Genomic DNA, 22,984 nt, shown 5'->3' with positions numbered 1-22,984 from the left:
TCAGTTCACAGGCCGACACTCTATCCACTGAGCCAAACCGGTCAGGGCTCTGTAGCAGTTTTAACTTGCGCTGGCTGATGTCTAGTAGTGCCCCAGCCATGCGCATGCTTGCATTTACTAGAACTATTTAGTATAAATTTAAAATTACAGTAACACATATACAAAACTTTTCTGTGAAATTAAAATTTTCATACATAATTTTCATTACACAAACATGTCTAGAGAAGTAAAAACAGGCAAACTAATTTGTCAATTTTTAAAAGATATATATATATATATATATATATATATGTAAATATATTTATTGATTTCAGAAAGGAAGGGAGAGGGAGAAATAGAAACATCAATGATGAGATAGAATAATTGATCTACTGCCTCCTGTGCGCCCACACTAGAGATTGAGTCCATAACACAGGCATGTGCCCTGATTGGGAACCGAACTGTGACCTCCTGGTTCATGGGTCAACGCTCATCCACTGAGCTACACAGACCAGGCTAATTTAGGGGGAAATTTTTTTTTTTTAAATATATTTTTGATTTCAGAGAGGAAGGGAGAGAGAGAGAGAGAGAAAGAGAAACATCAATGATGAGAGAGAATCATTGATCGGTTGCCTCCTGCAAGTCCCCTCCTTGGGATCATGACCACAACCTGGGCATGTGCCCTTGATGGGAACTGAACCCAGGACCCTTTAATCCGTTGACTGATGCTCTATCCACTGAGCCAAACCAAAATTTTGTCAAATTTTTAACATACACATTTGGAAAACCTATTTTATTGTATAACAGACTTTCAGCTTTAATGGACACCCCCTCACCCAAATTAGTCCATTATATCAAGGTTTTACTATATTAATGCTTATTGATAATCCCAGAGAACCATGTAATTGAATTCCACCTCTGGAAGTATAGGAGTTGATTTACTGAGGCACATATCTATCAATTTTATTCTAACAAATGAAGTAGTAGGATGCAAACAGACAATAGTCAAGTCATTCCGCTCTGCTACTTGAAACTGGTGCCCACAAACCTTTCTGACAATCCAGGAATTACCTGCCATGCCACTTGTTCAGAAACTTGTTTCCACCCTCCCTTGTGTGGACCACCTACCAAGAATTCTAAAGCCTGATCTGCATTCCTTCCTATGCCTCCCGTCTCCACACGTCCATATGTACTTCATTCTGACTTTCTACACATTTTGCACATTTTAACATATGACTTATATTTTGCACTTCAGATGACATGTCAGTGAATCAAATTCAGGACATAAGCTTACTCTCAAATTCTCTAAAAGCTGGACAGCTTCTAAGAAAGCACACAAGTGCAGTATAAATAAAAAGTGAATCATAAATAATACACCATAAGTATGCTCATGAGTATTTTAACTTAAAGGAGTATGTAACTAACAGTTTGACCCATGTGTCAAGTGAAAACACTTTTTCAGGACCTAAATCTAACAAGGTGTTCACATATACTACTAATATCATCTTTCTTAATATGGAATCAAAGCATTATTCATTCTTCTAAAACAATTGGCTCTTTTTTAATAAGAGTTTTGGTTCCCTCCCTCCCTTCCTAATATATTTTTATTGATTTCAGAGAGGAAGGGAGAGGGGAGAGATAGAAACATCAATGATGACAGAGAATCACTGATTGGCTGCCTCCTGCACACCCCCCTAAAGGGGACTGAGCCCACAACCCAGGTATACGTCCTTGACCTGAATCAAACCTGGGGCCCTTCAGTCCGCAAGCCAACGCTCTATCCACTGAACCAAACCAGCTAGGCAACAATTGGCTCTACTGATTTCTAAGAATAGAGATTCATATTTAACCCTACACCTTGTGATACGGCAAATAATATTCTAGTTGGATGTATACTACTAAGAGGCTGGATAAACAGTTAAAAATAGATTATCTGCTAAAAGTAATACAATACTGTCAAGTATTAAAGCCACTTATGTATCTACTAAGTGGACAATGTATTGACAGAGCTAGAGTAACTTATATTATCCATGACAACTATTCACGAATAAAGATATACTATATAAATAATTTACAGTCAACTCAAAATTCCATTTGATTATTGGTTTCAACCTCCTCTTTTCTCTGTACTAACATGGCTAACAGAGCAGCAAAACAGACAGCAATTTCCTTCCTCTTCTGTTAACTTTCAATACCTGACAAGTAGCAAGAAAAAAAACAATAAACCAAGAGTAGATTAATACTTTTAAGTCAACAGAAAGATTCTGAAACTCAGAAACAAGCTCCATGTGGCATGCATACCTCAACTATATGGTAGTTCAAGGGGATCTTGTTCTTCCCTGGATAGCTCACCAGTTGTGCGGCACTGTAAAAGGTATAATTTAAGTTCAGTAAGTATTCAAGATACACGAACAATCAAATAGTTTCAAAGCAGTTACTTAGATAAAAGGAAATCTGTAGGGAGCAGCTACAGCGGTTCTCAACCTGTGGGTCGCGACCCCTTTGAGGGTCGAACGACCCTTTCACAGGGGTTGCCTAAGACCATCAGAAAACACATATATAATTACATATTGTTTTTGTGATTAATCACTATGCTTTAATTATGTTCAATTTGTAACAATGAAACTGGGGGTCACCACAACATGAGGAACTGTATTAAAGGGTCACGGCATTAAGAAGGTTGAGAACCACTGGGCTATAGGGTTAAGCATCAGACTGACCTGTTGGCAAAGCCACAAATAAGTCCCAGCTTAAGAGGGCATAGCCCTCTTAGCATAATTAGGCTGGACTTATGAAGCTCCCTAGATCTTATCTGGGTAGCTAATGGACTGTGGGAGGTGTAGCAAGTGCTGCCAAAACAAGTGAAACTCACCAGAACATTGTAACTATGGTGACCACTACCTTGTTTACCTCTGGCTATAAAATAAAGGCTCAGCTTACAGTCTGGATCGATCTCTGTGGCCTCAGCTAGACCCAACTTATTCTCTTTGTCTTTTTTTCATCCTTCACCGCCCCCTCTCAGGCTTGCCGAACCCTTGGCTGAGCTGGCTCGGCACAGAAATCTTTTCTGGAATCTTCTAGATTTCAGTTACTTCACTGCAGCACATATTATTTTGTCTATCACAGGAAAATTTTTTAATGCATCCAAAACTCCTTGAAAGGTCAGGAGTTTAAGTAACAATACTAAGGAAGTATATTCAATATACTAACTTAAAAAGTTTTAATAAGGCAGGCCACTCCCAAAAGACTATGTTCCTTTCCACCTTAAAATCTAAACCAAACTTTCCAAGGTTTAAGAAAATATTAAAAGCAAACTTTTCCCAAGCTAAGTGTCTAAATGCTAGAAAACACAGCAAAACCATTAGTATTCATTTATCCCCATAATATTCACACCAAAAATATTGTCATTCAAATTAATTTGTCCATAGCATATTACAAATGTCCACACAAAAAAGCCGGCATCATATGCATTATTATAAAGCACTATAGCACTATAAAGCACTCAGAAAAGTACTATTTTGAGAAGCAAAGTAGATTGGTCTTAGCAAGACAGGGTGTCAGGAGATTTTTTTTATACTCTTAACATATATTTTTGCTCTTATCAACTTATCAAAATTGCTACATTTTCTCCACTTTAAAAGTAACATGAAAGAATCCTACCAAGTATTTCTTTCCTTCCAGTGGGACTTAATGATGCAGTGAAGATTCTCTTCTATCACAAATCTTTCCACAGAATGACTCCCTGGCATTACAGGACCCTGGAAAGAAAACCAAATGTATATACTACAGACCTAAAAAAGATATTTTCTTTCATTTATTCAACAAATATTTGAGAGCTTATGTTTGATACTATATTGAGTACTGGGAATAAAAGAAAGTGTGAAAGCTCTGTATTTTCAGCAAATGTCATCGTCGTATTCACTTACATCTACAACAGAATGAGTATCAGCTGCAATATTTCTTCTATACATCTGACACCATACTATCATAGCCCACCTCAATTCTTATGTGAAACAAAATAATTGTTGTATGCCCTGGCCAGCTTGGCTCAGTGGATAGAGCGTCAGCCTGTGGACTGAGAGATCCTGGGTTCGATTCCAGCCAAGGACACATGCCTGGGTTGTGGGCTCCATCCCCAGTGGGGGGTGTGCAGGAGGCAGCCGATCAATGATTCTCTCTCATCATTGATGTTTCTCTCTCTCTCCCTCTCTTCCTCTGTGAAATCAATAAAGAAATATATTTAAAAAAATAATTGTTGTACATCATTAGCTCTATACTGTTTGTTTATTTTATTTATTTATTTATTTATTTTTATTGCTTAAAGTAATACAAAGGGTATTACATATGTGTCCATTTCCCCCCCCCCCCCCCCCGCCTAGACAGTCCCCTAGGCTCCCCTATCCCCCAGTGTCTTATGTCCATTGGTTATGCTTATATGCATGCATACAAGTCCTTTGGTTGATCTCTTACCCCCCTACCTCCTGCCCCCCAACCCTCCCTGGCCTTCCCGCTGCAGTTTGACAATCTGTTTGAGGCAGCTCTGCCTCTGTATCTATTATTGTTCAAAACTTTATAATGGTCTCTATTGTCCATGAATGAGTGAGATCATGTGGTATTTTTCCTTCATTGACTGGCTTATTTCACTTAGCATAATGCTCTCCAGTTCCATCCATGACGTTGCAAATGGAAGAGTTCCTTCCCTTTTAGAGCAGCATAGTATTCCATCGTGTAGATGTACCACAGTTTTCTAATCCATTCATCTACTGATGGGCACTTAGGCTGTTTCCAGATCTTAGCTATGGTGAATTGTGCTGCTATGAACATAGGGGTGCATATATCCTTTCTGATTGGTGTTTCTGGTTTCTTGGGATATATTCCTAGAAGTGGGATCACAGGGTCAAATGGGAGTTCCATTTTCAGTTTTTTGAGGAAACTCCATACTGTCTTCCATAGTGGCTGCACCAGTCTGCATTCCCACCAGCAGTGCACAAGTGTTCCTTTTTCTCCACATCCTCTCCAGCACTTGTCGTTTGTTGATTTGTTGATGATAGCCAGCCTGACAGGTGTGAGATGGTACCTCATTGTTGTTTTGATTTGTATCTCTCGGATGATTAGTGACTTTGAGCATGTTTTCATATGTCTCTTGGCTTTCTGAATGTCCTCTTTTGAAAGGTGTCTATTTAGGTCCTTTGCCCATTTTTTGATTGGATTGTTTATCTTCCTTTTGTTAAGTTGTATGAGTTCCCTATAAATTTTGGAGATTAGGCCCTTATCAGATATGACATTGGCAAATATGTTTTCCCACACAGTGGGTTTTCTTGTTGTTTTGTTGATGGTTTCTTTTGCTGTGCAGAAGCTTTTTATTTTGATGTAGTCCCATTTGTTCATTTTCTCTTTAGTTTCAAGTGCCCTAGGAGCTGTATCAGTGAAGAAATCGCTTCGGCATATGTCTGAGATTTTGTTGCCTTTGGATTCTTCTAGAATTTTTATGGTTTCCTGTCGTACATTTAAGTCCTTTATCCGTTTTGAGTTTATTTTTGTGTATGGTGTAAGTTGGTGGTCTAGTTTCATTTTCTTGCATATATCTGTCCAATTTTCCCAACACCACTTACTGAAGAGACTATCTTGGCTCCAATACTGTTTGATTTATTATTTTAAACCAGGAAGGTGGATTACTTCCATAATAAACATGGAGGGAAAATTTTATTTAAAATACCATATAGACATAACAAAATCATGTATGCATTGTAACATAGCCACATTATATTGTTTTTTAAAAAGTTAAAAAACATTATGTACATATTGTTTAATTTTTTATAAAAGTACATGCATAGCAAATAGGTTCAAAGAGTTTATTATTTACTATTATAGACTCAATCTCTATAATTTTTTTTTTTTACATAAACTTTCTTTCCCCCAAAGGCCCGAACAAAAACACCCAAATCCTCTTCCTTTTGAGAACAGTTCTTTCGTATTTTATGCTCTTCTGGGCACATTAAAGAGACAACATCAATTAAGTGTAAACAGTACAGGTGAAACAAATTCTGAGGTCCCATTCCAGTTCCCCTTGCACAAATAAATACTGAATCACAAAGATTCCAGCAGTCTTAAATGTAAATTAGACTTTCAATTAGCCATACTAAATTAAACCATTACATAATGCTGGCCAAAAGCATTTTACTATATACGTAATACTAGAGGCCCGATGCACAAAATTTGTGCAAGAATAGCCTTTAGCAGCCCTGGCTTCCTCGGCCCTCACAGCTCTGGCTTCGTCCAGGAGGTTGTCTGGACGGTTGTTCTGTTGTTCGGCCGTTTGGTTGACTTGCATATTATGTTTTTATTATTAAAGACTAGAGGCCCAATGCATGAAATTCATGCAACGGGCTCAGCCCTCGCAGCCCCAGCTTTATCCAGAAGGTCATCCAGAAGGACATCTGGAAGATTGTTTGGTTGTCTGGTCTAATTAGCATATTACCCTTCTTTATTATAGACTAGAGGCCCAATGCACGAAATTCCTGCAAGAGTAGGCCTTCCTGCCGAAACCGGTTTGGCTCAGTGGATAGAGCGTCGGCCTGCGGACTGAAAGGTCCCAGGTTCGATTCCGGTCAAGGGCATGTGCCTGGGTTGCGGGCACATCCCCAGTGGGGGATGTGCAGGAGGCGGCTGATCGATGGTTCTCTTCCATCGATGTTTCTGACTATCTCTCTCCCTTCTTCTCTGTAAAAAATCAATAAAATATAAAAAAAAAAAAAAGAGTAGGCCTTCCTTCCCCTAGCTGCCAACACCAGCTTCCCTCTGACACCTGGGACCTGGGCTTCCCTTGCAGCCCCGGCTTCATCCGGAAGGATGTCTGGTCTAATTAGCATATTATGCTTTTATTATTATAGATTATTATAGATAGGCAAAGTGGGTTGCAAACTGGTAACTTCAAAAACATAACCAATTATCTGACAACTTTTTACTCCGAGTTTGATTTTATATATTTCAAATTTTCACCGGTCATTAGCCATTTATGATAGGAGAAAGAAAACTCAAGTTTGACCTTAGGTGGTAATACTGGTTCATATGCCAATGGTTCTCAACTGGGGCCATTTTGCCCCTAAGAAGACATCTGGCAATGGCTGGAGACATTTTTGGTTGTCACAATTGGCATTTAGCCACTAAATGCTACTAGTAATTAGAAGGTAGGGGCCAGGGATGCTGCTAAGCATCCTACAATTCACAGGACAGAGTCCCACAACAAAGAATTATCCAACCTAGTTGAGTTGAGCCTGAGAAATTCTAATCTATGCTGACTGGGATGCACTAAGCCAGCGATTTTTAACCTTTTTTGTCTCATGGCACATATAACTAATTATTAAAATTCTGCAGCATACCAAAAAGTATATTTTTTGGCTGATCTGACAAAAAATTTTAAGAGTTATAATTTAGATTCATTCACACTAGACCAATGATGGCGAACCTATGACACGTGTGTCAGAGGTGACATGCAAACTCTTTTTTCTGGTTGATTTTTCTTTGTTAAATGCATTTATATATATATAAAATAAATATCAAAAATATACATCTTTGTTTTACTATGGTTGCAAATAGCAAAAAATTTCTATATGTGACACGGCACCAGAGTTAAAAAAAGAGGAAATAATAGATAAAATTATTGAGCATTCATAATTTATTGCATTTTGTTCTATGCATGTTATGTTTATTAATAACTTAATCCTCTTACAACTTTATTTAACACTACTATTATTATTCCGTTAGGAAACTGAGATAAAGAGGTAACTAACTCATCTAAGATCACACAGCTAGGATATGACTAAACCAGGATTGAAACACAAACCAATCTGGTTCTCAAACTTACTCTCTTTTTTTAATACTCACCCAAGGACATGCTTTTTATTGATTTTTAGAGAGGAAGGGAGAGAGAGAAACATCTATGTGAGAGAAAAACATCGACTGGTTGCCACCTGTAATGCCCTGACCAGGGATTGAACTCGAAACTTGGGCACGTGCCCTAATCAGAATCAAACCTGTAGCCTTTTTGGGTATATGGACAACGCTTCAACCAACTGAGCTACCTGGCCAGGGCTCAAATTTACTCTCTTAAATTGCAAACTGTGCTGTCTCTTAATCTATATAGACATGCTAAATATAATTTCTTGCATAATGAAGTGATAACATTCACTGAATTAAACTATTAACCTCATTGCTATATACCCTCTTAGATAACAAACTCAAATTTAAAATGTATCACAGGCATAATTCAAATACGATTAAACCATAAATACAATGCAACACAGGCCCTTTGACAGGAACTTTTAATTGGTCACATACCTCAGGATCATCCGTGTAATCAAACATTCTGAAGATGACCCTTGGCATTGGGTACACCGAGTCCTCAGTGTGAGGAGGTGGTGTAAAAGGAGGCAAATTGTGCTGCAATGCTTCACACAGGATGCTGTCAAAGGCAAGATAAGGTCTTAGGATGTGCCGCTCCTGCCAGCGATCCTTTTTCAATTTCTGAATCTGGGCCCACAGGCAATCTAAATACTAAAGACATTAATTTTTAATAATTAATATATATTTGGAGGCTAGAAGAAATAACATGTTCAGTAGACAAAACCAAAAACCACTACTTCTAAAATACAGGGTACAGAGAAGTAAGCTAATTTTCAATTAAATATAGTACAAAGGAATGGTGCTGTTTCTGTTTTAATGATGTTATCAAGTCAGTATCTGTCTGAAGCTGTTACCCCTTACGTTCTTCAAATTGGGCATTTAAAAAAAAAAAGAAGTCAACTCTATGATACCTGCAATTCTCCAGAACAGGCAATGTTTCAATTACATTCTAACATTTATTAAATATCTACTATATGCCTAGGGCTATGAGGAGGTGGGCCCCTGATAGGAAATGTGGAAACCTAGCTAAGGTATATAAATGGAATGACCTGAATAATCAAAGAGATAAAAATCTACTCAAGAGCTGACTGTGCCTATATCTCAAGAGACTGAAATTAATTTACCTCTTCTTGTGGATGTGGTTTCTCAGCAGTCCACACTTGTAACATGGGCACATGAGTCTTTTGGCGTCTTCTAAAGATAAAATGAAAATCTATTATTTAGGTTTTTAAAAACATGAAAAGATGTTCAGCTGCAATGCCATTTCTAAGAATTCATGTCTCCCACAAATATATTTGCAGATGTATACAAAGACATTTGTACAAGGATATTCACTGAAACATTTGTTCATAATGCAAGAGACTGGAATTAACCTAAATATCTCCAACTTGTAACTAGTTAAAGAAATTATGGCACATTAAAAGAGTGGAATATTATACAACTATTAAGAAGAATGAGGTAGAGCTATATGTGTTTATGCAAAAAATCCCAAGTTATATTAAAGGGCGGGGAAGCAAGTAAAGAAGAGTGTGCATATTGGACTACCACATAGATAAAAAGGGGAGAAGGACATATACCAGCACCCAAATGCTGGAATATTCATACATTTTAGTTTTTATTCTTTGGCAAACATCCACACTTTTTAAGAAGATCAGTATAACTTTTCAAAAATATAAAAACATTTTCAAAGTCTGACATTTAAAGGTAGCTTAATATGATAAAAAAGCAGATTTCTATTTTTAGACTTCTTTTAGCTTTATTTGTAACCGACTAAGTAGATATTAACAATATCCAAAGAAATATCTATGAATAGACAGAAAGTGAAACTTGTAACAAACATATTTTGAAAAACATAAGGGGCACAAAGCAAGTACCTACCTACGACGTAATAAAGCCTAAGTTTACTAATAAGTCCTATTATTAGTATTAAAGGCTAAGGACCACTGTTATAAGGACTTGGTTTAGGATTTACCTACCTAAAATGCCTACATTGTACTATTGCACGTTGTAGTATGTTCTCCACTGTGAAATCAATTAATAGTAAAGATGTCCAAACCTCTAAAATACTGTGAGTCAGTAGGTCTGGGGCTGCGTTTAGAGCATACTCAAGTACCACAGGTAATTCTTAGGCACATTAGTATCTGGAACCACTGTGTTAAGATGTTTTATGCCTTTGTAATATGTACAAGAGTAGCTTAAAAGCAGCTATGTTACCAACTGTTTTGCTCCAACGAAGTTTACAACAGTAGGGGTATGAGATTACCTAGAAAAAGCTTTAGGAAACGCCACAGCTTATTTTTGAGAAATGCAATTCAAATGGTATTACTATTACTAAAGCAGATAACACATAAAACATTTATGCTATCAGGAAGATATTCTTTAAACAAAGAGAACTATGAATTGTGCCCTTACTTAAGATAGCTTTCGGTGTTGGCAAAGATGCGGTCCATCTCTGCATCTTTCTTCTCATACAATTCCTTTCCAACCCAGGGCAAAGATGACAGAAATGCGTACACATACCAATCCCGTCGCACCTAAAGAATTTTTTAAAAGGTAAGTTTAAAATATGTGCTAGTTAATTTTCATTCATATTGTATTCTTGAATGAATTCCCGTGAAAGCTATTTAACAGGACTTAAGACATCTGTCTCATTCAGAGCATTTCTAGATATTTTAGTTTTACTAGACAGAATCATTTAACATGAGAGGTCATAAGAACCTAACAGAATACTAGTTGACTTAACTTTTAGATATTAAGATTTTATAGCATGATAATCTATTATATTTTCTTTTTAAGTAAATTATTTTTACTTTGGGAGGTTAAAATGAAAACCACTGACAGCTTCAATTGGTATGTACATTTTTTAAATTAAAAAAATGAGCTATAAGCATTAAAAACATTATTTTAAAAGGGTTACCAGTCAAAAATTCCTGGTACTATATGGACAAGACTCAACATACGGAGTTTTCTTACCTGAGGTACATCCTCTTCCTGAGTTACGCTTACAAAATTTTCAAACATAGCAACCATTGATGGGGCTGCAATGACGTGACAATTCACAAGATCAGATAAAAAACGAACCTGTTGGAGGAAACAATTTCTACTAAATTGAAATGTCCCTTATAATAATTACAAAACAAACTTGGAAGGTGCAAGCCACAGGTCTGAAAAACTCGAGCCCAAGGGCCTAATCTAGTCTGTTTTTATGTATTTTTTTTGTTTCTTTCATAGCCTATGGACTAAGAATAACTTTTACATATTTAAATGCTTGAAAAAGATCCAAAACAATACTTTGACATATATAAATTATATAAAATTAAATGTCAGTATCCACAAGTAAATGTTTACTGAACACAGTCAACGTGTTTACATATTGTCTATGGTTGCTTCTGTGCTACAATAGCAGAGCTGAGTAATTGTGACAGATCTTATGAAGAACAGGAATCTGTGCATTTATACGTTTCCATTCTATACTATACTAAGAACCTAGACTGTGATATTCTAGCTTCTTCAACGTATAATCTTTTTTATTTCGCTGTGGTGCTGCTAAAACCAACAGATGTAAAGAATCCCATATTACAGAGAGAATTAGGATTAAGAAACCATTGGACTTGGTAATGAACTCTGTGGTACCTTTAATGAGAATAGTTTCAAAAGAGCAGTTATTGTGATGAGCATGGAACTGTATTTCAAGAGAAATGACAAATTATTTGATTGTAGTTCACCTCCATCCCTGTCTTAATATACCAAAAACAAATAAAAAACACAACCCCCCCCCCAAAAAAAAACCAAACCTATAAAACTTACCAAATACACAGCTTCATTATAATTGTTTGCTTTCAAAGATTCTTTAAGTTGACGAATCATGGCTTCTACAAATTCTCCACCAAAGTTGTAATTCCTGGCATTCAGCAATCCAACTAATGTTGTATAAATTGTCAACTTCTCAGGTAACAGACGTGCACTGATTTGAAAACCCAGTACAAGAAGAAAACCCCCAAATAAACATTATGTTAAGTTGCTGAATTTTGTATTACATAAACCTTTTATCATTTTATGACTTGGAAACAAGATTACTTCTGGCCGTTTTCAAAACTACTTCAGAAAAGGCATAAATATTGAGAAGAGTTGCTGACATGGCCCCTATAATTTTTTATTTTAATTCTAATTAGTTAATCCAAGAGTTAAAAAAGTAATGCACTAGAATTATGAAGTTACCAAACAAAAAAAATATATAACCAGTTTTTAGTCCAACATTTTTAGTGGAACTGAATAGCAATTCCATACAAAACAGTTTCATGGTAAAATACCTGGGAAATACTGGGTCAAACAAGTTTCTTTGATGCAGAATCATTAAGGGGGAGATTCAGCATTTCTAAACTTAGCTAACCAAATGTCATAAGAATTCCATTTTGAGAAACACTATTCAGAACTAAAACTAGTTTCAATCAAGCTTCTGTTAAATTATTGAATTATTGAAATTTTAAAATGGTACTCTGATATAGGAAATTTCTTTATATCCCAGTTTGCTTTCTCCAAGTGTGTTAATTTTCATTAAAGTTATTTGAAAAGAAGAGGATTACAATAATAAATTAGGAAAAAGCAAATGTTACTTCCTAATTTAGGCAGCCTTTAGAAATTAGCTAAAAAGAAAAGCAATTAGGAACTCATGATCATTCAGATTCTCATCTATTTTATTCTATTTTTCTAAGGTACCTAGCAAAGAAGGGCAATTTAGGTTAAGAAAAAAAAAAAAAATCCTTCCATTGATAATCCCTGCACTCCTAAAAAGGTCATGACTCATCTGAGTCTAAGCATAAATCTACCCCATTCTAACAAATGCTTGCAAAACAGAAGACATCTTATGGGTAACTACAGCAAACTGATTTTTCTTAGTTTCTTAGTCCAAGAACATATCTTCCTAAATACTAACCGGATTCCTTTGAAAAATTATAATTGAAATTATTTTTACTTTATGAGAGGTTAAATGAAAAATACTGACAGCTTCAATTTGTATGTACATTTTTTAAAAATATATTTTTACTAGAGGCCTGGTGCACAAAAAATTGTGCACTGGGGGGGGGGGGGTCCCTCAGCCCAGCCTGTACCCTCTCGCAGTCTGGGACCCCTCGGGAGATAACGACCTGCTGGCTTAGGCCTGCTCCCGGGTAGCAGAGGGCAGGCCCAATCCCTAGGTGCAGCCCCTGGTCAGGCTCAGAGCAGGGCCGATTGGGGAGTTGGGGCACCGCCCACTGTCATGCACAGAGCAGGGCGGATCAGGGGGTTGGGGAGCTCCCCCCGTCACGCACAGAGCAGGGCCCATCAGGGGGTTGGGGAGCTCCCCCCTGTCACGCACAGAGCAGGGCCCATCAGGGGGTTGAGGAGCTCCCCCGTCGCTCTGGGCCGATAGGGGAGTTGGCGCACCGCCCCCTGTCACACACAGAGCAGGGCGGATCAGAGGGTTGGGGCCCCGCCCTCTATCACCCACAGAGCAGGGCCGATCAGGGGGTTGGGGCGCCGCCACTCTCACACTCAGGGCAGGCCCGATGGGGAGGTTATGGCTCTACCCCGTCATACACAGAGCAGGGCCCGTGGGGTGGGGGGGGGGTTGGGGCGCCGCATCCTGTCACACACAGAGCCGCAGGGCGATCAGAGGTTGGGGAGCTCCCCCGTATCAGGCACAAAGCAGGGCTGATCAGGGGGTTGGGGCGCCTTCCCCTGTCACAAACAGAGCAGGGCGGATAGGGAGGTTGTGGCCCCGCCCCCTGTCACACAGAGCCGCAGGGCGATCAGGGGGTTTGGGCGCTGCCCCCTGTCACGCTGATCCCGGTGCCAGGAGGCCTCTCAGCTCTGCTGACCCCGGTGCTGGGAGGCATATTACCCTTTCACTATATAGAATAGAGGCCTGGTGCATGGGAGGGGGCTGGCTGGTTTGCCCTGAAGGGTGTCCTGGATCAGGGTGGGGGTCCCCACTGGGGTGCCTGGCCAGCCTGGATGAGGGGATGATGGCTGTTTGCAGCTGGTCACACACCCTTCAGGGTGGGGGTCCCCACTGGGGTGCCTGGCCAGTCTGAATGAGGGGCTGAGGGCTGTTTTCAGGCTGGGACTGAAGCTCCCAACTGCTCCTTTTTTTCTTTTTCTTTTTTATTCTGGGCCAGCTTTAGCTCTGAGGCTTGGCTCCAGCTCTGAGGCCTCAGCTGCTGAAAACAGGTATCTGGTTTGTTTCAGTTCTATAATCGAAACTATGTATCAACTCCAGCTCTGAGATCCCAGCTCTCTGAAAGCTGGTTTCTGGGGTTTTGTTTAGCTTCTATATTTGTTACAATGTTTTTTAAACTGCAAGCTCAGAGGCCAGCAAGGCAGGCGGGGAACGTTGCAGTCCTCCGTCACTGAAGCAAGCAAGCCTCATGTTCAGTTTAAGCTGCCTGGCTGCCGGCCGCCATCTTGGCTGGCAGTTAATTTGCATATCGCCCTGATTAGCCAATGAGAAGGGTAGCGGTCGTACGCTAATTACCATGTTTCTCTTTTATTAGATAGGATTGATTTCAGAGAGGAAGGAAGAGGGAGAGAGAAACATTGATGATGAGAGAGAATCATTGATTGGCTGCTTCCTGCATGTCCCCTGCAGGGGATCGAACCCGCAACCCGGGCCTGTGCCCTTGATCAGAATCGAACCTGGGACCCTTCAGTCCACAAGCTGACACTCTATCCACTGAGCTAAACCAGCTAGGGCTGTATGTACATTTTTTAAATTAAAAAAAAAAAAAGAGAGAGCTTTAAGCATTAAAAACATTTTAAAATAACTGAAATGACAACTTATAAATCACCTTCAAAATTCAAGAATACCTAGATAATTTACAATCTATAATAATAAAAGCATAATATGCTAATTAGACTGGACGTCCTCAGGAGGTCCTTCCAGACCAAGCCATGGTAGGTGGAGGCAGAGGCAGAGGCAGAGTTCGTGCATCGGGCCTCTAGTTCCACACAAAGTACAAAGATCCCCTTAATCCAGAAGTCATAGCTACTGCTTTTAAGGCATGCAATTCACTCTATTGGAGAGATGAGAAACTCTAGGTTGCTAATTCTACCACTAAGACAGACTGTTTCATGACTCCATGTTAGACTTTTCTCACTTTAATTTCCTCACAAATTAAATGCTGACACTTGTTCTAGCTAATCTAACTCAGAAAGATGATGCCCAATAATACTTCAAAAGCTTCTCAGGCTTCCAAGAATTACTTTAATTCTCAAATTTGTTTGGTAAAATACAAGTTAAATTCTATTATATATATTTAAATGTCCATGCTTAAAAGAAATTCTCTGAATACTTTCTCACTTAAATAAAGTCAACTCAAATGATTCTCAGGTTGCAAGAAACAAAACATAAGGAAAATGCTCAATTTTAGTTCTATCTATCTCTGAAAAAAAGAGTTAACCAAAGGGCCACAGGTCATTTCATTCGTACAAATTCCCCAATAGAAGGAAAACTGATCACATACAGAACATAAACACATTTTTTAACATTTCCCAAAGCATTTAAGAGTAGATAATACATTATCACCTGGATTCATAAATCTTTTGCATACATACACTGTACAAAGAAGCCGTAAGATCTTGCTCTTGTAGTTAGGAATGTCAGCTTCCAAAACACCAGCCAAGCCTTCTAGGTTGCTCTCCAAAGAGCAGGCACTCTGTGGAGGACAGCATATTACAAATCTGTCAAGTACTTAGCAAGTAGTAAGTTAAAATTTTCTAGATGAGCATAAAAAAAGTTAAAGTCTTACACACACAAGGCACTAAGACAGGTTTAATATAAATCAATTCAAGTAGTTACTGTTTTTTAGAAATCCATGAAAAGTGAATGAGTGAAAATTTAAAAGTAAGCAGTCTAAGACAGAGTATTAGAAATGAGGACATCACAGCTCTGTTCTCTCTCTCTAATTCACTTACTATATAACACTGGGCAAATTACCAGGATTTATTTGGCTCTTCATTTATAAACTGAGAGACTATTCCCTAAAATATCTTGTGACTCATATTCTATGAAAAGTGCTAAAAACATTTATTCTCAATTATCTGCATCCCAATGTTTTTTTTTTTAAATATATTTTATTGATTTTTTACAGAGAGGAAGGGAGAGAGATAGAGAGTTAGAAACATCGATGAGAGAGAAACATCAATCAGCCGCCTCCTGCACATCTCCTACTGGGGATGTGCCCGCAACCAAGGTACATGCCCTTGACCGGAACCGAACCCGGGACCTTTCAGTCCGCAGGCCGACGCTCTATCCACTGAGCCAAACCGGTTTTGGCTGCATCCCAATGTTTTTGATGCGCATACTCTAGGATACAGAGGCATGGCAATACAAGCTGTGCCTAAAACAGACCAAAGCTTTCAGCTGATGAAATTAATCAAAGTACCGTCAACTACAACCCTAGCCCATCAGAGTTTATACCTATTTTGGTGCATACCTTTTCTCCTACTTTGCATATTAAAGATTCCAAATGATCTTCAGTTTCATTTGCATCAGAGGTCTTTCTCCTTTTGTGAGTTGGTCCCCCTGTTTCAACAACGTAAAAAGTTAACATTCCATGATAAATTCACTGTCACAAATTTCATTTAACTTTTTAAATGCTATTCTATAGTCTCTTTTTTACCAGAAGCCCCACTTTTTACATACAGTAAAAACTCTTAACTGATCCTCCACTTCTCAAATTAGGCTAGTTAACCAACAGTCTCCATACCCAGGGCTACTATAAATTCTAGGAGGCATTATTTATGTTAAATTTTGTGTAAAAGGTGCCCCACGAGTGATGAATGAAGCTGCCCTCTGCATTTCTGTGGATGGACAGGAATGGTGCTATCCACTGGCAGACAGAGCACTCTCTAACATCATGTACTGCTACTTCCCTTCTTTACATTTGAGTTGTTTATTGTTCCTCAATTGCTTATTCTTAAAACCTGTTAGTGTTAGGAATACGCATTGTCATAATAAAATTATTATGTAAACTGATAAAATATGGTGCAAAACCAAACTGAAGCTTTGGAAAGACTTCATTAGAAAATAAAACTTTTATATTAGGTATAAAGAGGAAAACTTCAATAGATGAGAAAAGGAGAATAAAACATTAGAATTCCTCACAAGCTTTACAAGCATCTGAGCTCCTCATTCTTCAATTAATAGTTTTGGCTCTGTAGACCATGCAGCACACTAAGGTACAGTTTACTCCAAGCAATGGGAATTACAATCAGACATATATGCTCAAAGAAAGTCCTCAGCACTCTACCAAATAATTGGTGGGGGAAAAGTATGAGTTTTATAATTCCCTGCTTTAACTATTGATCCTATTATGTTCAAAAAACCTCACATCCTTTTGTGGAATAAAAGGATTCTTCTTTAAAGAAGCTTAAAAGAAAATCTTCCAGCCTGGCCGGTGATGCTCAGTGGTTGAGCATCAACTCATGAACCAGGAAGTCACTATTCAATTCCAGGTCAGGGCATATGCCCAGATTATGGGCTTGATCACAGGTGTGGGACATGCAGGAGGCAGCTGATCAATGATTCTCTCTCGTCATTGATATTTCTATCTTTCTCTCCCTCTCACTTCCTCTCTGAAATCAATAAAATATATTTTATCTACCTGTCCTTTCAGTTGCTAAAGAATTCAAGTTGAATGAAGCTGTGCTACAAATCATCAACCTTAAGCACTGGACTGTCTACTGTTCAGACTCTTGCTGTTAGTGATCTCTTACTATTTTGTTTAAAACTAACATACTGCCCTGGCCCGGAGGCTCAGTTTGGTGGACTGTCATCCCGTGCACCAAAAAGTTTGCAGTTTGATGGGGTCAGAGCACATACCTGGGTTGAAGGTTTGATTCCCTGGTTGGGGCGCGTACGGGAGGCAACTGATCGAAGTTTCTCTCTCTCCCCCACACCCCCCTTAATTTCTAAGAATCAATAAAACATCCTTGGGTGAGAATTAAAATAAAACCATAACATACTGACCTCATATCCTTTTGTGGAATAACATACACTTAAAAAATTTAAAACTAATATTGCTAAGTATGGTACATAATGCTGATGCTACACATGATGCTGGTTAGTCTCCCAATATAATAAAAAAATTTTTTTTTAATGTTTTTATTGATTTTTAGTGAGAGGAATGGAGAAGGCTAGAGAGATAGAAACATCATCAATCTGCTGCCTCCTGCACACTCCCCACCTGGGATCAAGCCTGCAATCCCAGCATATGCCCTGACCAGAACTGAACCAGTAACCTCTTAGTTCCTCCTGGGTTGTTGCTCAACTGCTGAGCCACACCAACTGGGGTATAATTTAATTTTGGGCTCCCAACAATTAGATTGTTAGGATAGCATGGGGACAAGGGAGCAGTAGTCTGTAACTGTGCTGGGGACCTGTATTAATGATGAAAATCTGCAGTTGGATATAGGGTTACCCAGAAGCAAGTTATACATAACTTCAATCTTCTCCAGACTTGTACGGCCTAAAGAACTAAGCCATTTTTACAAAGTTCATTTGCCATGGGACCATTTGGCTTGAAATATATGATGATTATCATAAAACACAGCATTTGGCTATTCGAAGCCTGGGGTGTTAAGTTGCTCCAATGACTGAAATGATCTTTGTTTTGCATACCACTTAAATGTTATGCTGAATAAAAGCAATCTGTTACTATCCAGGTAGGACCAGATGTAAAGGCCACAGGGTAAAGCACTCTGTGTCTTGTCTCCTCCACCCCTTAGTTATCATTATGATCTGGCTTAAAAAACCACTGAATACAGTTTTGAAGGGATAATGCCATAAGAAATACAACATGCATGCAGCTGAGATATAGTCTTGGAGACATCTTCCTGTGTAAAGTTGTGGACATGTGTGGCATTCTGAGATCAGTGACCTTGATTCTTTTGGTTAATCCTCACCCAAGGATATTTCTTCCATTGATTTTTGAGAGAGAATGGAAGGGTGGGGGAGACACACAGAGAGAGAAACATCGATATGAGACATCAACTGGTTGCCTCCCAGTGGATTGAGCCTGCAACTGGAGGTATGTGCCCTTGACCGGAATCGAACCCACAACCCTTCAGTCCACAGGCTAACCACTGAGCCAAACCGGCTAGGGTATCACCTTGAATCTTAAGTATACATCAAATCTAAGTCATAAGATCTATAAAGGTTCCACTATCTGAAGAGCCAACTTTCATTCAAAGGTCTTCTATTTCTGGGATTCATTCATTGAATAAAAGTTGCCTATCTGATGCAATGTTTATGTAAGCTATTAGCCAGGACATTAAAAATAGCATTCTCCCAGAGCAGTGGTCCTCAACTGGGTGAGATTTTGCTCCCTAAGGGTTGTTTGACAATTGCTGGAGACAATTTTAGTCATCACAATTTGGGGAGTGTTTCTAGTATCAAGTGGGTAGAGGCCAGGGATTCTGCTAAATATACTACATTGCACAGGGCAACTCTCAACCACAAAGAATAACTCAGCCTGATGTTGAAAAATTCTGTTCTAGGAAGCAGAATGCTAATAGTGTTCCTTAGAACCAGATTCCAATAAGGTTGGGAGTATGTACAGGCTGAAAAATTGTATGAGCAGTTAGTTGTTTTAAACTTTAACCACTGCTTTCTTCTTTCTGCCCTATCTACTTTGGCAACCCTTTATTCCACAACTTCCCTAAATTAGCTGTCCAGCTGGCTTATTCCCATACCAGTTTGAAATCATACCCTGGTTTTTAAAGCTTCCCTCCTTGCCCCTTTTGTAAGCTTGAAAAGGAGGAAATGACACTGTAGGGTCAGAAAGGATTTCCAAAGAAAAGCTAGACAATGCAAGTACACAGTCCTATATCTGAACTACAACACATGTCCTCACATACCCTCAAGAAAACATATTTATGCTTGGGTAGTATGGCTCAGTGGTTGAGCGACTAACCTATGAACCAGGAGGTTCACTGTTCGATTCCCAGTCAGGGCACATACATGTCCAGGTGTGGACTCAATCCTCAGTGGGGGGCATGCAGGAGGCAGCCGATCAATGATTCTCTTCATTGAGGTTTCTACCTCTATCTCTATCTCTCCCTTCCTCACTGAAATCAATAAAAATATATTTTAAAACAAACATATTTATGGTAGCTCCCAAAGCAAGAATAGATTTTATATTAAAACTAGAGGCCCGGTGCACAAAAATTTGTGCACTCGGGGGGGGAAGGGGGGGTCCCTCAGCCTGGCCTGTGCCCTCTAGCAGTCTGGGACCCCTCGGGAGATAACGACCTGCTGGCTTAGGCCTGCTCCCGGGTGGCAGAGGGCAGGCCCAATCCCTAGGTGCAGCCCCTGGTCGGGCTCAGAGCAGGGCTGATTGGGGAGTTGGGGCACCGCCCCCTGTCACACTCAAGGCAGGGTTGATGGGGAGGTTGTGGAGCAACCCCCTGTCACACACAGAGCAGGGCCAATCAGGGGGGTTGGGGCTCTGTACCCTGTCACGCACAGAGCAGGGCCCATCAGGGGGTTGGGGTGCTGCCCTCTATCACCCACAGAGCAGGGCGGATCAGGGGGTTGGGGCGCCGCCACTCTCACACTCAGGGCAGGGCCGAGGGGGAGATTATGGCTCTACCCCATCACACACAGAGCAGGGCCCGTGGGGGGGGGGGAGCTCCCCCCTATCAGGCACAGAGCAGGGTGGATAGGGAGGTTGTGGCCCCGCCCCCTGTCACACACAGAGCCGCAGGGCGATCAGGGGGTTTGGGTGCTGCCCCCTGTCATGCTGATTCCAGTGCCGGGAGGCCTCATGGCTCCGCTGATCCCGGTTCTGGGAGGCATATTACCCTTTTACTATATAGGGTAGAGGCCTGGTGCACGGGTGGGGCTGGCTGGTTTGCCCTGAAGGGTGTCCTGGATCAGGGTGGGGGTCCCCACTGGGGTGCCTGGCCAGTCTGGGTGAGGGGCTGAGGGCTGTTTTCAGGCTGGGGGTGACTGAACTCCCAAACGCTCCTTTTTTCCCCCCCTTTTTTTTTTTTTTTTTAATTCTGTGCCAGCTTTAGCTTGAGGCTTGGCTCCAGCTCTTAGGCCTAGGCTGAAAGTAGGTTTCTGGCCTTTGCTTACAATGTTGCAAATCTGCTGGCTGAAGTTGGGCGTATTTGTTACAGAGTTTCTTAAACTGCCAGCTCAGAGGCCTGCAGTCGCAGGCGGGGAACGTTGGTTTCCTCCGTCACTGAGGCAACCAAGCCTCATGTTAGTTTCAAGCTGCCTGGCTGCCGGCCGCCATCTTGGCTGACAGTTAATTTGCATATCTCGCTGATTAGCCAATGAAAAGGGTATCGGTCGTACGCCAATTACCATGTTTCTCTTTTATTAGATAGGATGTAACTACGTAGCAGTTTTGCAATGTAAAGTAAAGTTACATATTGCTACTTCACTCACAGACACCCTTGGCTAGTATAGAACAGATGTAGCAAGTCTCTATTAAACCCATCTAAAAGGATCTTGGTACACCAAATAATTTTCCCCCTGTAAGGTGATTCTAATTTTATATGGATATGTTGTCCTATACATTATATCCTTATTTAGAATTAGATATACTATAAGAAGTTTTAGATCCATAAAGTCAAAAACAAAAACCAACAAGATAAAAGGAGAACGTAAAGTAACAAAAACCTACAAAATAGGGCAAAATAAAGTACCTTGACCTTGCAGATTTAAAGCAGAGATAACCATCACTTCTGAGACAAGCTATACTTTTCCTGAAAGTAACAAATCCCTTTACTTCTATTCATTTTATTTTTCTACTAGTGTCCCGGTGCACAGATTCATGCACACTGAAAGGAAATTAATTAGAAGAAATATTTTAATATCGCTATTCACATCTTGCTAATGAAAAGAAAATAGGATTCTACTGAATCTACTATCTACCTACTCCAGGACTTCCGTAAGAATCAAATGAGATGAGGCACGTGAAAATGCTTCCCAAACATTTGGTTAAACTGTAAAATGTTTGCACCTGGCTATAAATCAGGTCGTGTTCCTGGGCTGAAGAAACTCCAAGGAGGCTAGCTGCTAGGGAGAGGAAGCTGGGTGTTGCTATGTGACGTCATTACCCGGTGCCCGCAGCGACCGTTTCTGGGCTGGGCTGTGGGCCACATTTTGTGCTATGGGGTCTTGGCAGTGTTGGGTGCCATTTTGGTGGGGTGTTGCTCCAGGGTGGTGGCGGGGCCTGTTTCCCACTTGGGGGAAGCCGAGTGTTGGTTTGTCAGCACCAGGTCTGTGGTGCTGTTTATTTTTAAATGGCCAGGACGTGTCATGGCAGCTCCTGTGTTGAGTGTCTTCCTCCTGGTGGTCAGTGAGCATCATAGCTACTGGTGAGACGGACACTTAGCTTTTGTATATATAGAAGACAAGAGGCCCGGTGCATGAATTCATGCACATTGAAAGGAAATTAATTAGAAGAAATATATTGTTATTCGCCCTTTCTCTATAATAGAAGTGTCAACCAAATTCACGATTGACAATGACAGCTTAAAACACATGCGTGCGATTGGTGCCAGTGAGAGCTTTATATGTATTGCACATGCATGAGTCAGCTTAGCCTTTTATAGATATAGAGTAAACTTGCTTAATTAGACCTGCTTCCAGATGTAGCTAACCTTTTTCCAGCCCAGTGAAGTACCCCGACTTCTTTCAAGTAATTGTCAGCAACACAGCAATAAATATGAACACGAAGCAGATTATTATTGTAGATCACACAGAGAGAACAAAGAGTAAAATATTTAACTGCAGCAGTGTTTGACTATATTCTGCGCAGTGAGAAAACCTGAAGTCACGTTTAAGGTCCACAATTTTTTACTTCTTTTCAGTCGGGTCAAGTTTCTAAGCTTTCTAAATCTCCATTTTCTGGCTAATGAAAAGAAAATAGGATTCCACCAAGTCTCCTATCTACCTACTCCAGGACTACTGTGAGGATCAAATGAGATGAAGCATGTGAAAATGCTTCACAGACTTTTGGTTACAGTGTGAAATGTTTCCACTTGGCTATAAAGCAAGTTGTGTTCCTGGACTGAAGAAACTCCAAGGAGGCTAGGTGCCAGGGAG

The 22,984-nt window shown here is 40.0% G+C and overlaps 1 protein-coding gene across 3 annotated transcripts in view; it reads right to left on the bottom strand.

Annotated features, from left to right (window-relative positions):
* NCBP1 (nuclear cap binding protein subunit 1) overlaps positions 1-22,984 on the bottom strand; it is a 50,101-nt gene that overhangs the window by 20,935 nt on the left and 6,182 nt on the right. The window contains exons 2-10 of one of the 3 annotated variants that reach the window (XM_059657428.1): positions 16,356-16,444; positions 15,475-15,575; positions 11,689-11,845; positions 10,855-10,962; positions 10,294-10,415; positions 9,006-9,075; positions 8,317-8,532; positions 3,640-3,737; positions 2,281-2,344 (exon numbers count right to left, since the gene is read on the bottom strand). In XM_059657428.1, coding sequence (XP_059513411.1) covers positions 2,281-2,344; positions 3,640-3,737; positions 8,317-8,532; positions 9,006-9,075; positions 10,294-10,415; positions 10,855-10,962; positions 11,689-11,845; positions 15,475-15,575; positions 16,356-16,444 — 1,025 coding nt within the window. Of the gene's footprint in view, positions 1-2,280; positions 2,345-3,639; positions 3,738-8,316; positions 8,533-9,005; positions 9,076-10,293; positions 10,416-10,854; positions 10,963-11,688; positions 11,846-15,445; positions 15,576-16,355; positions 16,445-22,984 lie in introns of those variants that run through there. The other 2 variants (XM_059657430.1, XM_059657429.1) reach the window with 2 other exon arrangements.

The sequence above is a fragment of the Myotis daubentonii genome, chromosome 11 (genome assembly GCF_963259705.1).
Source record: "Myotis daubentonii chromosome 11, mMyoDau2.1, whole genome shotgun sequence".
In the NCBI taxonomy this organism is placed as follows: domain Eukaryota; kingdom Metazoa; phylum Chordata; class Mammalia; order Chiroptera; family Vespertilionidae; genus Myotis; species Myotis daubentonii.
Note: the sequence above shows the minus strand (reverse complement) of the source record. Positions and strands in the feature narration are given on the sequence as shown.